Source organism: Melopsittacus undulatus, chromosome 5 (genome assembly GCF_012275295.1).
Source record: "Melopsittacus undulatus isolate bMelUnd1 chromosome 5, bMelUnd1.mat.Z, whole genome shotgun sequence".
Lineage (NCBI taxonomy): Eukaryota > Metazoa > Chordata > Aves > Psittaciformes > Psittaculidae > Melopsittacus > Melopsittacus undulatus.
Window position 1 is genome coordinate 64759532 of NC_047531.1, and position 16593 is coordinate 64776124.

At 37.8% G+C, this 16593-nt stretch overlaps 1 protein-coding gene across 1 annotated transcript in view; it reads left to right on the plus strand.

The window, feature by feature from the left end:
- AFG2A (AFG2 AAA ATPase homolog A) overlaps positions 1 to 16593 on the plus strand; it is a 231644-nt gene that overhangs the window by 59922 nt on the left and 155129 nt on the right. The window contains 1 exon segment of the mRNA XM_005143020.3: positions 168 to 294. Within this exon segment, the coding sequence (XP_005143077.2) occupies positions 168 to 294 (127 nt within the window).

A 16593-nucleotide genomic window follows, 5' to 3' on the forward strand; every position in this document is an offset into this window, starting at 1 on the left:
GGAGTGAAGGTGAAAATAAAAACCAGAAGGAATGCAGATAAAGAGATGGATCCCTGTAAATTGAAAAGAGCAGGACGTTCTTTCCTTTCTTCAGTTTTCTAGGAAGGGAAAGCTAATGCTGGGGTTTCTGTTTGTTTTGTTGTTTTTTGTTTTTTTTTTTTAATCAGCTCTTCAGGTGCTGGAAATGTAGCAGACCGTGTCTTGGCTCAGTTGTTAACGGAAATGGATGGGATAGAACAGCTGAAGGATGTGACAATTTTGGCAGCTACAAACAGACCGGACATGATAGACAAGGTACGAATAGACACACTGTCATATATCCTGTTCTCTGGAGAAGACCAGATTTTGCTGTAATTCCCTTTCTGTTTCTCTCCAAACTGTTGTCTAGTCAATCTAATGATTAAAAGTAGAAGTTTTCAAATGAAGGAAAGGCAAAAGCAAAGATTGTCCCTCACTTTTTTTTCCTCTCTACAGAATATTTAACAGAAACAAAATGTTTTGTGATAGCCTTAAGTATCTTTTTCCTAGAAGAAATTTTCCTTAAATCAAGCTCATTGAACTTGTGCAACAGCGTTTCTGTCAAACTGCTTCTGTGGTTTTTGCTTCTGTTGTGTTTATTTATGCACGAGTTTGGTTTCATTAGTTACTTCCTTTCAAAAGATTAAATATCTCAATAGTGCCATTAGCCTGCTGCTAGCAATATGGTTTCCAACTGTAAATGGTGCAAATTCTCCTTAGGTCCTGCAACATCTCTTCTGGAGTGACAAGAACATTTCAAGTTAATAAAAATGTGAGGGTTGTAACACTTACTGTGGAAAACCTCCAAAACCAACCCAACAGTCCTCTAGAAAATCCACTTTAAAACTCTCTCCCACTGCTGTGTCTTCTCACAGCAAAGTGCAGTAGATGGACCAGTCTGAAGTGATTTCTATTGTGATACATTTTGTAGTGTTGGTGAGGTTCTTTATCCCATAATTCTTTACCTTCACAACATTCATGAATTTGATGACAAGTTAATACAATTGATTTTTCCTGATCTTTTCTAGGGTTTCTTATAGGTTTCTTAAATCTTTTTAATGTTAACAGAATCTCCCATTTTAAGCTGTGTCTGGAATAGATTTTCTGTTTGTCTTGGGGCATTCGGGCGTAAAACATGTAAGACATACACACTTTAGGGTTCATACACACATGAAATCTTGGGGGAAAAAAAAACCTTTATTTTTGTGATCAGAACACAGACTTTTCCCTATTGAACCGGAGGAAGACCCACAGCTGATGGTGTCCTGACAAAGTGTGCCTACCAAGGCAAAGTAGAGTTATCAGAAAGTTTTCAGTAGATTATAAAAATATTAAAAATATTCAGTGAAAAATATGCTGTGCAAAAATGAAGTTTTCAAGATTCCACTTTTTTCAAGCAGATTGAATTTTTCTTTGCTACTATTCTTTGGGTTTAAACTGAGCTGAATTTGAAAAAATTCTGTTTGTTGAACAGAAGGGAAATTTCCTTCTCAGTTCAACATTGTACTGTGTTATCTGTGTCACCACCTGGGAATTCAGCTGTCATTCTTCCCATTGCTAGATTTCTCTTGGGCCTGCAGTGAATGCTATTTTTTTTTTATATTTTAGCTTTCATTTGAAATATTGGTATATTGGAACAGTATATATTTGAAATATTGGCAATACTGGGGCAGTACTACCGTGTGTTAAGGGTACCGCACTGCGATACCTAGATTCTTGATATATGCCAGCTGTACCTACATCACTGGAGCAAAGCCAGACCACTTAGTCTGATGTTGAAAGTTTTCATTTTATTATGGTGGGTAAAAGTTTGGCATCTTTTGTGCATCTGAATTTTGTGGGGTGGTAAACTTTTAAGAACTAACAGCGCAGTTGTGTTTAGATGACAACATCTCTTATGTGTTCTTCTCCCTAATAAAGTCGGTAGTCTTGACTCTAAAGAAGAAGTTGCCTGAGACAGTGCCACCCATAATAGCAAGATGTGTGATTATATGAATTTTATTAGCAATAAACCATAAATGGATATTTTTTATTTTTATTTAGTACTATTTTTACCAAGGTATAATAAGTTATGGTAGCTTTGTAGAAAGCATTTGTTTACAGAGTAGCAGAACCAAATTCCACCAGTCTGTGGGAAGGGGGGTTTTAAACTGAGATTTAAAGGACTGGAGAGTCACATGAGTTGGTATTTCTTGCATCATGCTTCATCCAAACCAGATAGGCTATACCAGGCCACCACCATGTCCTGAGTCTATGTAATATTTGCAGTGCATGAGTTGCACATTTTATTTTATTTTTTTTTTAATCCTGGAAGAAAGAAGTCTGGCACCAGAAAGTTTGTACTGCGAATTTCACTTCATGGGAAATATTTCAGTATGGGCTTTTAGTTTACTTTGTGATCAGTGATCCCTTTGAAAAGGTAACATTTTGTTAAATCAATTTGATATTTTATATATTTCACTATATTACAGTAAGTGCATGCCCTGTTTTCGTAGGTATATAATGACTATACAGTAATTTTAATGCATGAACTTTACATATGGTATACAGACACAAGGCAGTCTGTGTTCTTTCCTTCCAAGGACTGGGAAGATGTCTGGTATATTTCTTGTGACTACCTTTGCACTTTTGAAACCAATAAATGCTTGAGGAGTGCATGCTTTTTGAGTTTTACAATATGCACTTACGAAATTGATAATAATCCATTCAGGATTTTCATTTATGTAACTGCTTCTTAATTGACAAATATGTGATGGTTTTTCTTTTGTAATTTGAAAGCAGCATTTGGGAATATCAAATGAAAGGGTATTCCCCTGAGCCTAGTGCAGACTTCATCATCTCTGTAAACACTACACTATGTTGTTTTGGGTAGTGAATAGCTTTTGAGTCAGACTTCATAAAAAGTTATGTTTAATGGTAAACATGTTTTGACTTGCTGCGAATGTCTATTAATAAGGTAATTTCTCTAAGACATCATCATAGGGTTGGAATAATATTTCAATACAAAGTTGTGTCCCACATTTGTAGCACTTAGCTACTTTGCATCTCATTCATGTGATGCTGGAAATACTTGAGGATGGTTTCTGTTTTTCATAAGAAAACAAAACCAGCATGAACAGTTTTCAGCCATGTATGGTACAGAAAGTGATTCCTCTTGGAAGGGAAATATTTGAGAACAAGATGTTCTGAACATTCTTTGAAAGTGATACAGAAACAAAACAGTCTGAGTCAGTAATAATAGTAAAATCTTCCCTTTTATTCTTCATTCCATAAGTAGAATTGATGAGTGATAATTGGTAAATACTTTTTGTTTCTGGTGACTTACCCACTCAGGAGTGATTTTTTCATACCTAAAATATTTTGCAGTAATTTTATGGAACTTCTTATGTTTCCAAACTTTCTGTATGTTCCCATGTGTCAGTTGGCCTAGTAGGAGAGATCACTCATCCCCACAAACCTTGCATGAAGTATTTTGAACACTGTCTATAATTTACTTAGCTTGAAATTAAATGTTCTATTCAGACACATAAGTAGACAAATTTTCAGGTGTAGGCTGAAAAATTTCCATGAAAGAAAACCTGGACCAACTGATCAGCATCTCTGTGTCTTTTTATTCTTTTCCAGTGGAATCTGTTTTCCCAGCCTTTTAGTACTGGGCTTATTTCTTAGGTGAGAAGGGTGAATTGCTATCATTACCTGCCCATGCAGATATCTTCTTTCCTCTGAAGCAATTTCAATCTCCATTAGCAAGAGTACAGTGAAAGTAGAGAGACTATCCCACCTGGGGACCTTAGTGAATGTTTTTGCACAGGAAGCAAGATGCATGTTGCTGGGGTGTCAGATAGTTTTATCTCCTGCTGGGCCAGATTTGAATGTCAGACACATTAGCTGTGATGTAAAACACAAGGTGCTGAGTGAAGTGATGGCCTGTGGTGTAGGATGACATCCTGGTGCTCCTGACAGCTTCACTTCTCCTTATTGTGGGGTGCAGAAAAGATGTATCCTCAAATATGCTATTTGCATAAGAATGACAGGATGTGATGGGACAAATGAAGATTGATGAGATGCTGTGCTGTCAAGTGCTGCCTATTGTCTCTAGATTGATGATGGTCTGGATTTTGTCTGTGCTCATGGGCTTCAGTGTAGTTTAAACCAGAAACTATCCTGGTATGCTGAATACTGAAGAGCTGTATCTTAGCAAATTCTCTGTTAGTACAAGAGGGCTTGTCTCCCAGTTTTAAATTATCTTGTGTATTTGTATATGAAACATATATTTTGTGTGTTGTATCAGTGCAGATTTTTGCATATTTATTTTGCTTTTTAAAACCTTCTTGCTCCCTTACTTTCTTCCTCTTTTCCTTCTCTTCCTTCACTTGCAAGTTTTGCTCTTCCTTAATTAAGCGCCATTGGTTTTGGTGTATTAACCACTGGGTTTGAATTCAGCTTATTTAGTTTAAAAACCACATGTATACTACTGGGTTGTCCTGCTTACATAAACAAAATAAAACTGCAACCTGTATTCTTCATAGTAGTTGCCAAGTGTGAAATAAAACTTCCACACCCTCTGGTTCATTTGGATTTGGAGGAGTCTTTTGGGCAGAGAAATAAGAGAGGTTCATCAAGATGATCTGACCCCCAAAATGTTAATTACTGTGTAGTTATGGGACAACCTTAAATTAAAGTGGCTTGTTTTGATGAAAATAAAAAAATCCATGATATAGCCATTTGGCAGAATCAGTAAAGAAATTTTAATTTCTTGCCTGCAGGAAAAGTAAATAATACTTCCTTTTTGAAAACATCAAAGTTCTATCTTTCTGAAGGCTTATGGAAGAAATTCAAATATTTAGGTTTGCAGTTTTACAAGTTAAAAGGAATAGGAAGGAATCTTGCAGATTTATTCATTACTGTCTGGAAGTGTGTATGTGCTGTTATAAAGCAGATGATGCTACAAGCATATTTAGCAATCAGATGCAGCGGCACAAAATTAACTCCCTACCATGTGATACATTTTCCTATTTACATAGCTGTTTATTTGTGATTTTCGTTTTGGTCACATACATTTTGCTAAAGGTTCTTTCTGTGTTACAGCTTTGACTTTGTAGGATTTCAGTTTATACCAAATACAGTGTAGGACCGTAGAGGTACAAATCACATATCCCATCAGTCATGTGCTAAGTTTCCACTCCTCACTGATTTGATTAAAGATCATAAAACACAATAGGTTGGAAGGGGCTCCTGGGAATCTTCTGGTCCAGCCTCCTGCTTGAGCTGAGCAGGGCCAGCTTCAGTGCTTGGTAAGGTTGCTCAGGGCTGGTGCAGCAGGGTTTTGAGATTCTCCAAGGATAGAAATCTCACAGCCTCTTAGCATCTGCTGTGCTGTTTGATTACCTTCACCAGGAAATTTTTTTCCTTGCAGTTAGCACCCTATCTCTGTGTCTTCTCAAACCATCCCACTGCTCCCTGCTGCTTTAGGTACATTAAAACAGATGTCAGTCATGGATTTGTGAAGGAGAGCGTTGGGGTTTTTGTCATGGTATGATTTTTTCCCCTCTTGTCCCCCTAGTACTCAGGTGGGAAACCCCCTAACTGACCTGCACCTGAAAGAAGGCTTATGCTAAGTGCTTTAGGACTCTGGAGGAGGAAATGTAAATATCTTGCTTTTCAATCTGCTCTGCATTGGATTTGGCTCAAGGGTGAGCAGTTGAGTGTCCCTTGGCCTTGCAGTGATACATTATGAGCAAAGTCCTGGGCAGGGAAGGGCAGTAATTTCTCAGCATTTAAATGGGGTAATTTCTCAGCATTGCTTTTGTGCAGTTTTCATCCAGATTTGGAAGACAAGACACAAGATTGGGTGCTTTAGAAGGAGGTTATGCTGGAACTGCTTCATAAAGTTATTTTATTTTATGACAGTTGAATAAATTAGTACTAAGTAAACACTAGTTAGAGTGAAATCCTTTTACATTCTTAATTTCACATGGCTAGGTTACTGGAGATGGAGTCTGTCCTTTGGACTGGTAAAGATAACTAACAAGTTGCTAAACTGCTTTCCCTGTCTGATACTGTATTACTAAGATCAGTTTTCATTTGTAGATGGGCTTTGTAGGTGTCATGAGAATAGAACAGGTGGGAAAGTATTTCAGAGTAGGAATCAATGTACATAAACACAGTTGCCATTCTGTTTATGCTGCTGAATTATTAGTTTTTTACTTTAAACGCTGAAATGACTCTCTGCTAGTCAAAGGGCACTCCTAATATTCTTGTAAAGCCCTGGGATTAAAACTGGAAAGTGAGATTTTGTGAGTCTCCTTCTCAGTCTGCCAGCACCTACAGTAGTTACATTATTTTGCCCAGGTGCAAGTGTGGGTCTTTGAAATAACAGGAGATATGGATTTCTTTTGAAGACAAGATTGCTCTCAAGCATATAATAAATTTTCAGAAAATAAAGCTTTAGGGAAAAATGGTATCAAACTTCATGCCATTAAAAAGAGGATCTGATACTCTAACATAGTTTCACAATTTTGGCATCATCATATTTTCCATCAATTGGTTTTCTCTGGTATGTGTTTGGGTTTCTACCCTTAATCTTGTTGAATTTGCAACTCTGACCAGGACAAAGAGGTGCTCTGGAACATAGATGTTTCTCAAAGGACTAATTTTGCCTTTATTAATATCAAATGTTCACACTTTCGGGTGATAAAGAGCTTATTAGGGACCAAGCTAGGAAAGCTAAGGCCCAATTGGAGCTAAACTTGGCAAGGGATGTTAAAGATAATAGGAAGGGATTTTATAGGTATGAAGCGGCTAAAAAACAGACTAAGGACAATGTAGGCCCCCTCCGGAAACTTTCGGGAGTTTAGCTACAGAGGACTTGGAGAAGGCTGAGGTTCTGAATGGCTTCTTTGCCTCGATCTTCACTGGCAAAGGCTCTGACCGCAGCACCCAAGTCTTGGAAGGCGGATGCAGGGACTGTGAAAACCTAGACCTTGGGCCCACTGTAGGTTGCCCAGGGAGGTAGTGAATGCTCCATCCCTGGCAGTGTTCAAGACCAGGTTGGATGAAGCCTTGGGTGATATGGTTTAGTGTGAGGTGTCCCTGCCCATGGCAGGGGGGTTGGAACTAGATGATCTTGAGGTCCTTTCCAATCCTAACTATTCTATGATTCTATGATTATCAAGTTTATTAAAACAAACAAACAAACAAAAAAACCAGCAAAAGTGTGACAGCTTTTGAATCATTTAATTCACTCATTTTTTTCACCTGCCAAGCTGAAATGACTGCATAGACACAGATGATGAGCATAGCTGATTGCTGGCCAGGACTTCCATGCTGATGATTTGATGCTGGATTGTACAGTGAACCCATAGTCCCTAAAGAGCCTGACCACTCTCTTTGAATGCAGAGGTAGTTTCTGTGTTCAGGTACTTATGTATGAAGTTTCTCTTTAAATCGAGAACAAGGTATTAAGATTCACCTGAATTCCTCTCTCTCCCTTCCCCTGCCTCCTTCCTCACTGATGAAAACTTTGTTTTCTCAGGAGTACAGCAAATAAAATATTTCCAGGTGTGCAAAAGTCATTCTTGTTTCCAACAATTTAATTGTCAGAGTGTGGAGAGCTGAGTAGTAAATCAGCCTTAAGGCTGCTATGGTTTTGAAAAACAAAATCTTAGTGGTGACAGCTGAAGAACACAGTGACTTTTTCCCTCAAGATTTATTACTTGCCTGAAAAGAAGGGTTAGAGGGAAAACTTGCTGGGCTGCATATTTTCTTCTTTGACAGATAGGCTATAGGGCCAGGATAAGCTAGCTTCATTTTTTTCTGTGAAAATGTACATCTGAACAATGTACGTAAAAATATAATAGCTTTACTTCAAATAGAAAAGTAAATACGCCTGCTCTTATTCTGTATACGGGAAAGCGTTCATTACATTGACTCAGTCATATATTTTAGCATCACTAATACTTCCATAAACTTTTCTGCAACACCTACCAGAAAACTTACTTGAAGGTATCAAAGCTTATTTATTTTATTTGGAAAAGTACAGATATGGGATGGTAAAAGCAGAGGGCCAGAGTTTGTTCTTACTTATACTTCCTAAACTCACCAAGTCCAGATGAGGAATGCAGGGTGTCAGAAAGCCTCCAGGTTATTAGCAAAGTGGGAAATTCAAAAGGCATTCATGTTTGCTATGTAAATATCACCCCTCAGTTCAATGAGTCTGTAACTGTAATACCAGGTGGGGGTCTTTGTTTTACTTTTTGAACAGTAACATGGAAATGATACTGTATTTGTGAGCTAACCAGGGAACATAGAATAGAACCATAGAATCATTAAAGCTGGAAAAGACCTTTGAGATCATCGATTCCAACCACTAAACCAGCGCTGCCAAGTTCACCACTAAACCATGTCGCTAAGCACCACATCTACACACCTTTTAAATACCTCCGGGAATGGTCATATGGGATTAAAATGAGCTAAGCTTCTAAAAATGGGGTGCATTTGAGCAGTACATGAGGACTGGCTATTAATTCCTAAGTGTTAGGTTGGGCCAACTCTGTTTTTCATGTGGGCTTATTGACAAAGCAAGTAACTTCATCTAGAGAGTAACACTGATTTTATGGCCGAGTTTCATGTGCCCATACAGATTTTTAACTGCTAAAACTTTTGTACATGCTTATAAAGGTACAGGTTTTCACATCCTACTTGAGAACAGTTTGCATGATGATAACCCATTCCTTCTAAATCCTTCCGGTTCACTCTTCCCACTTTGTGTCAGTGTTTGGATTGTGCAGGGGAGGGGTACAGCTGAGTAACCCTCCAGAGACATGTGGCTTGGCTCTGTTCCCATGGGAGCGTCCTCAGGAGCTGTCAGGGCCTTGGTAGCTTGTAATTGGGGTTACTGGGTTTCACAGCAGGTAAGCAAAGTGCAGCAAGGCATATTTCACAGTCAAGCGTCTTGGATGGCATGCATCTTATTATATTTAATAAGCCTCATTAGGCTACTGATAAAAGCTAAGGAACAGACGTTCCAAAAAGTTTTAAATATTTATGAAAGTGACGCTGAAAAGGGTGTTAGTGTAGTACTGTGAGCTACGGAAGCTAGAGGAACAGGTGCAATTATAGTACTTGGGCTGTAGCCATGGACACACTCAGGGCTTGCTTTGCAGTTGGTCTTCTGCACAGCTTTCCTCTTTGTGGATGCAAAATGCACAGTATGTATGGAGTTTGTGTATATTATATTGAAAGAGCATTATAGAGAATGTTGTTATTTGAGCACACAGGAGTTAAGAACTGTCATTGGTAAGATTGTGTGTATAATCTACATTCATTCTTCTTTGTGCTTATGCATCTTAATGCAGTCTTTATGTACATTAATTAAAGTGGCGTTCATTGTGCATGATTAATTAAATTGCATTAATTTAGAAAATTATTTTTACGAGTCATTATGATTGCCTCTGGTTACTTTAATACCTAATTTCTTTTGGTGGGCTTTGATTTACACTGTTTAAAATCAGATGAACAATTTCTGGGGAGAGCATTCAGATTCCATCGTTCGGTGTCATACTGAGATCCTTGTGGTTATCAGCAGTACTGGACTCTCTGTGTCTGCCATAGAAAACATGCTTGCTTGAAATAGGTGATGAATTAACAACAATATGAAATTCTTTTGCTGTTCTTTGTGGGGTCTAATATAAAAGAATGGTAATGGATAGATAAATTACTTTTTCAGTGGTAATGTTTCTTCCAACATTCCATAAGCATAACTCCTTCCTTATATTCTTTCTTTGGTATTCTCCATATTCAGTTTGCCTGCTCTCTCTTTATGCAGTATTCTCTTGGTCTGTATTTCCTGTGTCTTCTGACTTCATGATCTTCAGCAAACTGTTAATCTAATCTCAATATGATTCTTGCTTCTAGTCATTTTGTTCAGTTGACATCTTTATTTCCCTCTGCTTGTACTTCTCATTGAATGTATCCCTGTCCAGCTAGAATCCCACAGTCCTCTTTTTCCTCCCAGGTTTCCATGGGTAGATTTCTTTCTTAATGAGTATCATTTTTGCTCAGTGTCCACCTTGGGTTTCAGTCTGTTCACTTCTCGTATCAAACTTTTATTTCTCGTGGAGTCAGTTCTGGCGTTCTTTGTCTGCTCCTCCTGCTTGACTTGATTCACGTGACTCCACAAAGGGAGAAGTCATTTTCCTGTTCTCATTTTGGGAGCTTGGATCCAGCATGGCCTGGAGAATCCTGAAGCCTTGGTAAGGATCTGTCTCTGAGTGATCAAAAGTTGGAAAATGTATCTGCAGAATGTCAAGAAACCTCATTCTAAGTTGAGATGTTTCAAGTCCTTCTAATGTGGTCAGGTCTCAGGACCTCCCTTCAAAGGGTAGTGTGAAATAATTTTATTTTTATTAATTTTTAAAAATTGTAAATAAAGTAACATTTTTCCTGGTCTCCTTTTCATGCAAGAGCTGGAATGTTTTGACTGGAATTTTATAAAAAAGTCAGTTGAAGGCAGCCAGCCAGCTTGGAAAGGACAAGTTCAAAGCTCAGAATAGCGTGAGCTACTAAATGCATGATCTTAGAATGTAGAGTGTTGGCTGACTTTTATAGTAGGTCTTGATACTTCTCTCTCCCCTAATAAGGTGGAAGCTGTTTGAGTAGAAATGGAAGTAATGGTGAAATAAAAAGCCCAGCACTGTATATCACTCATTTAGTATCAACCATAATGGAGTGCAGCCTGGGAGGTTGAGGTGGCCAGCGTACAATGACATTGTTTGATGGAATGCTTTAAGGTGGTGACGGTTTCAGGTTTAGGTTTAGAAAACCTCTGAACCTCTGAGCTTTACGATGAGCAAGTTGGAGTATGATCAAGCTCCATACATTAGTAAAGAACTCTGAAGAGATGTTGAATTTAGGGATTAGCTGATACACACTTGTTTCTCAGTAAGGATATTAATAATCTTTTGCTTAAGGTTCTTTCTGGATATTTGATGCTATCATTAGTCCATTCAGTTTATTAGGACTATTTTTTTTTGTTTGTGAAACCTCTGTGGGGAGAAGGAAAAATAGGACATCATAGGCAGAATTTCCACTGGTTGATTTTTCTTTTGTGTTGAAGGAGATCAAGCTTTACCTCTTCAGTGATGAAAGCTGGATGTCTTGCACATGTGATGCACTTGCTGCTTAAGGATAAGTGAAAATACCATTTATGTGCAGTACATACAACAATGAAAGATAATAGCTTTGTTTAGGAAAAACAAGTTTCTTCTTAAGATTTTAATTATTTAAAAAAGTTCTTAACATTCAAGCTAAATGAAGGTAGTACTATTATAATAAGAGAAAAAGGAACCATCTGGGATCACTGATTCATAATATGTCATTTTCATAAGGTAGGTGGAAGGAGTGCAAAGCTAGGGCTATATGAACATCTCTTGTGAGCAGTGGAAATTGGTGGATGGTCACTGGAGTACCTCAGTGTTGCATGTGTCAATGTAATTTAATAACAAAAGCTTGTTTGAAGCTTTGTATGGTTTGATGTGTATACAGTTGTAAGAGTTGGCTTAGGATCTCAACAGTTTGCTAGATTTTTGGAATAACCTAGAAAAACATGTAGATTATAAGGTTTTTGAAACTGATTGAGAGAGAAGGGTCTGAAAGTCAAATGAGTATTTTGATTGAGTGGTGCCACATCTGCCAATCACCAGATCTGGTGACTGCTCCTTTTTGGGCTTATGTTCTTACTGTGTTGAAGAATTTAATTAATCAAGGTGTAATTGTTTTAAATGTGTGTCCCTCTGTGGCAAATTAAGCTTTGTGCTGCAGAGAAGCATATACCACATGTATGGAAAAGATTTTGAAAAATACTTCTCTTAATTATGCTTTGTATATACTTTATAACAAAATTCTGATTGCTGCCTACAGCATCCTTGCAGGTGCTCTAAAAGGTGGCTTTGGGAACTGTACTTTGGTATTGCTGATCATGTCATACCGACAATTCTTGCTTTGTATTACCTCTTTTAAATCTAGAAATCAGCTGTTTTGTATTTACTAGACACTAATTCAGATAGGATAATTTATTCTATTTTGCCATTCATAACCTCTCCCAAAGTTAAAAATTCAGCATAAAAGGATCTTATGAAAATTGACTTTAGAAAATAGAAAAATCTATTATGAAATTAATCATATGCATTCAAGTTGTCAGGATGATAGAAAAGGATGTCAGAACCTGTATTTAAATGCCACTAGAATTTTTTTTCAGGTGAAGACACAGAGAGAACTATTCATTAGGGACTGTAGTGGTAGGACAAGGGGTAATGGGTTGAAACTTAAACAGCAGAGGTTTAGACTGGATATAAGGAAGAAATGGTGAGGTGGTGAGGTACTGGAATGGGTTGCCCAGGAAGGTAGTGAATGCTCCATGCCTGGCAGTGTTCAAGGCCAGGTTGGATGAAGCCTTGGGTGATATGGTTTAGTGTGAGGTGTCCCTGCCCATGGCATGGGGGTTAGAACTGGATGATCTTAAGGTCCTTTCCAATCCTAACTATTCTATGATTCTATGAAATAGAGGTAAATAAACTTTTTGAAAAACTGGCCTATTTATGCAGAGGGCTGCAGTCATTGCTGGCTTATGCATTGTGTCCTGTGTATAGGTGACATACTTCAGTGTCACCTGCAGTAGTACCTCCTAAAACAATGCTAAGGAAGGCAAATTAAGTAGCCTTCACAGATAGAAGATGAAGAAGTGAAACATCATTCTGGCTTTCTCATTGGTATTTCATGGAAAAGCCAAAACCCAAAACAAGTTTGTGGGCATTTTAGAACCTGTTTCTGAACAAAGTTCATGATAATTTTTCACATTCTCTCAGGAAACAAACAAGAATGATGCTTTTAATGCCAAATCATGCCTTTGTGCCCCCAGTCCACACATCTCTGTGCTCTGTTTCTGGCAAAGCAGCTGGTTCTCAAAATAACTGATATACAAACCTGAATCTTTCTCTGGTTTGCACCCCTCTACCTTTCTATGAGTTATATAATCTTTTCTTAAAAAAAAAAAAAGCCCCACTTTCTGAATAACTGGAGTCAGTGAACAGGGTGCAGAATGAAAGGAGAGCCACTGCGCCTAAAGCAGAAACTGTCTTGTGCCTTTGATCATCCTTGTCCTTCTCTGAACCTTTTCCAGATCTATTATATCCTTTCTGAGAGAAAGGGATGAGGACTGCTTACACTATCCAAACTGTGGCTGCAACATGGGTTTGTATAGTGTATGATGATTCTTTCTGGTTTGATCTTTACTCTTTTATTAGTGGTTCTGAATTTTTAACACTTGGTTTGCTTATATTTGATCACTGTGAAGAGCTGAGATAAACTGTTCATCACAGTCTATTAAAACTAGAAGTGGTAATGATTTGTCTTGCAGCGCATCCATTTATATATGAAGGAAAGATTGAATTTCCTGAAGTCCCATATTCATTGCTTTGCATGTACTTATATTGAATATTATCCAATTGCTAAGTCTCCTGAGAGTCTTGGACAGTTCTTTACCCTCAGTCTTCGTTCTTGTTGCTTTGAATAACTGTCATCAGAAATTATGGCTCCTGTATAACATAATTCCTTTGGTATTAAACCTCATAAAGGAGATGCAAATTTTATGCAGGAGAAGTAGATGAGATGAAGGGGTCTGTTATGTGTCACAATAGAGAGGTAGCACAGGAAAAGTCCTTACCCTGCCAGTACATGCTGTTATCTATAGACAGATCCTGACAAGCACAGTTGGACTCTCACTGAAAACAGAGGAATGAGAGATAAAGCATCACACAGTATAATGAGATTAAGACAATTTGAATTCCTTTGTGCACAGGTTCTGTAGAAGACTGGCACTGGTTTTGCTGTGTCTTGTCAGAAATGAGCATGATAGGTGAGCTACAGGTCCTGGTGTTGATATATTTGGAATTAAGTACTGTGACTGGGGGGGGGGGGGGAGGGGGAACACCAAACCAAAACACAATAAAAATCACAAATTGGTTTCCAGCAGGCTAAGAAATACATTGTTTTGAAGAAAGCATGCCTTTCTGCTAGAGCTCTTGCACACTAGCCAGCATTTATTCAAAATAAGCAAAACAAAATTATAAAAACCAAAGTTTTAAAAGAGAAAAATAATTCTAAAAGAAAGCTGGCTGTGCACCACAGTGTACCTTGTTGTGTGGAGAACATGAGCATGCCCATCTTTTCATAATGAGAAAATAGTAAAGCAGGCAATCATTGAGAGAAACTAGCTGGTATGCAAAAAGGAGGAGGACTGTCTTCACAATAGGCAGCAATGCACGCAGAAAAATGCTGAATGCCAACCAGTCTGGGGAATACACATGCCTGACAGTGTTATACAGAAAATTGAGGTTATCAGAGAGTTGGGTCTTGCAATGGAGAGACTGTACTTGAGATTGCAGATATCTTAGCTGTGTTTTAGAAGTTGATTTTCTTAGCAGTGAGTATTTCTTGCAGAAGTTACTGAGCGAGAAGAGGCAGTGTTAGCCAGTTTGCAAGGCAAGTCTTATTCCATTACTTAACAAGGATGCATGTGAGATATGTAAGCAAGAACACACACCAGGGTGTGTGTGTTCATCAGTCAACATATGAGGTGTGTGTAATTGGCAACCACACATCTTGGAACATGTTACTGCACCTATAAAATGTCCATTTACATCAGTTTTATTAAGGTATGTAAGTGCTAGCTTACAAAATTCTCTCTTTTTAAATGAAATTGGAACACCAGTCTTCTATGCATTTAATGATGAAATGTGTTAAAGTCTTTAAATGCCTGTTTTAGTGCTTAAGTACCATTTTGGTCTGATATCTGAACTTTTCTGTTGTCTTCATGCACTAATGATGCCATTTGAGTGTGTGTGAGGAAATGTATAGCTGGCTTCATCCTAAATTTCTCCACTGATTCCTATTCCTTGTGCTCCTGAGAACTTCCCTGCCTGTATTTAGAAAGAGTGTGTTTTCCAGGGGAACTAGAGTGGGAACTTTATTCTTCACTTAGAAACATTGGCTGCAGAGGATATTGTTTTGGTTCTGTGCAACTGAAATCAAGATAAACAGTTGATTTCTTAAAAGAAAGGTATGTCTTAGCTAGATCAGCAGTACTGACATGTGCTAAATAATGCACTTACATTGTTTGGAAAATAACCCATGGGTTTTTATTGTCTTGCTCATGTGTGTATTTTGCTATCAGAATGTAGACTTGCCACACGAACAGGAAGTGTTTTATGCTATTGCTTCAACTGCCTCCTCTCCAGAAAAAGTGTTGTCAAGGAATGGAAGAGTGCAAAGAATTGGTGTGAAGTGAGAATAGGTTATGCTCTTAGCTGCAGTTATTGGTAGCATAGTGCCTTTAGAAGATTGACACCTTTTTCTTGAAGACATGTATATCCTTTGTGCATCAAGAACAAAAATGTTTGTAATAGTGATGGGAACAAAGTAAACCATCTGTAGTTGCTGTAGGCACTGTGAGGTGCTGTTCTGTCACTGCTTCTCAAGAAAATTGTTGATTTGACATTCACAGAGGACAAAATTCTTCCCTCTTCTATGATTGTGAAACCCCACTACATCTGAAGAGATTTCAGAGTTCTGACTGAAGGGGAAGTTCTGTGTTTCCTCTTTCTGGGTTACTTTCAGTTCTAGTGGTCAGAGCAAGAAAAGGAAAAAAGCCACCACTGAAGGTGCTAGATTGTTTGCAGGATTTCTACAAGATCATTCAGAGTTTTATAGAGAATAGGAATTGGTTCTGTCTTGGTTTTTCATGTGAAAATAGTGTATGTTTCACAGAAAATGCCACATCACAAATAAATAAACTGTTTAAGCAGCCACATTTTCATAACAAAGGCATATTTTGACATGATCTGCCAGCATGGCTGACAGAACACAAATAATGTAAGTTCTTGGAAAAGAAAAAAATATGAATTGGAGCCATTAACCCTCTATGACACCAAATATATTTTAAAGTAAATTATTTTAATTAGTATTGTTCTTAGAGAATAGAAGTTGTGGTTTGATTCAGAACCTCCAGGATTTGTGTACCTGGTGTGCCACCTGAAGTTCTGAGCTTTTAGAAAAACCCAAACTCATTTTTCAGATGTCAGCATGGATTTTTTTGTGTCTGGTTGTGTGGGTTTGGATTTGGCTTTTTTTGTTTGTTTGTTGGTTTGTTGGTTTCGGTTTTTTTATGTGTTTTTATGGGATTATTTTTCGGTGGTAAGATTTCCATGGGTTTAGTTTTTATTTTCATAAAAATACTGAGACAAAAGATCTTAGCTTGGAACTCCTTCGTTCCACACTCAAACATTTATAACTGTTTTCTTTTCCCATAAGCTACTATATTCTGTGAACTGTTTTCTCTCTCCTTTGATTCCAACACTTGAATGGTTTATGCATAAGGTTTACTTTAAAATTAAGTATGTGTTTGAATGTTTCCAGAACTAGAACTTCAGGTACTAGAAAAAAAGTGACTAAAGTAAGTATCTGATTAGCCAGAAATACACCATGGATACAAACTGGGCTCAAACAGTCATTGTTTTGGCA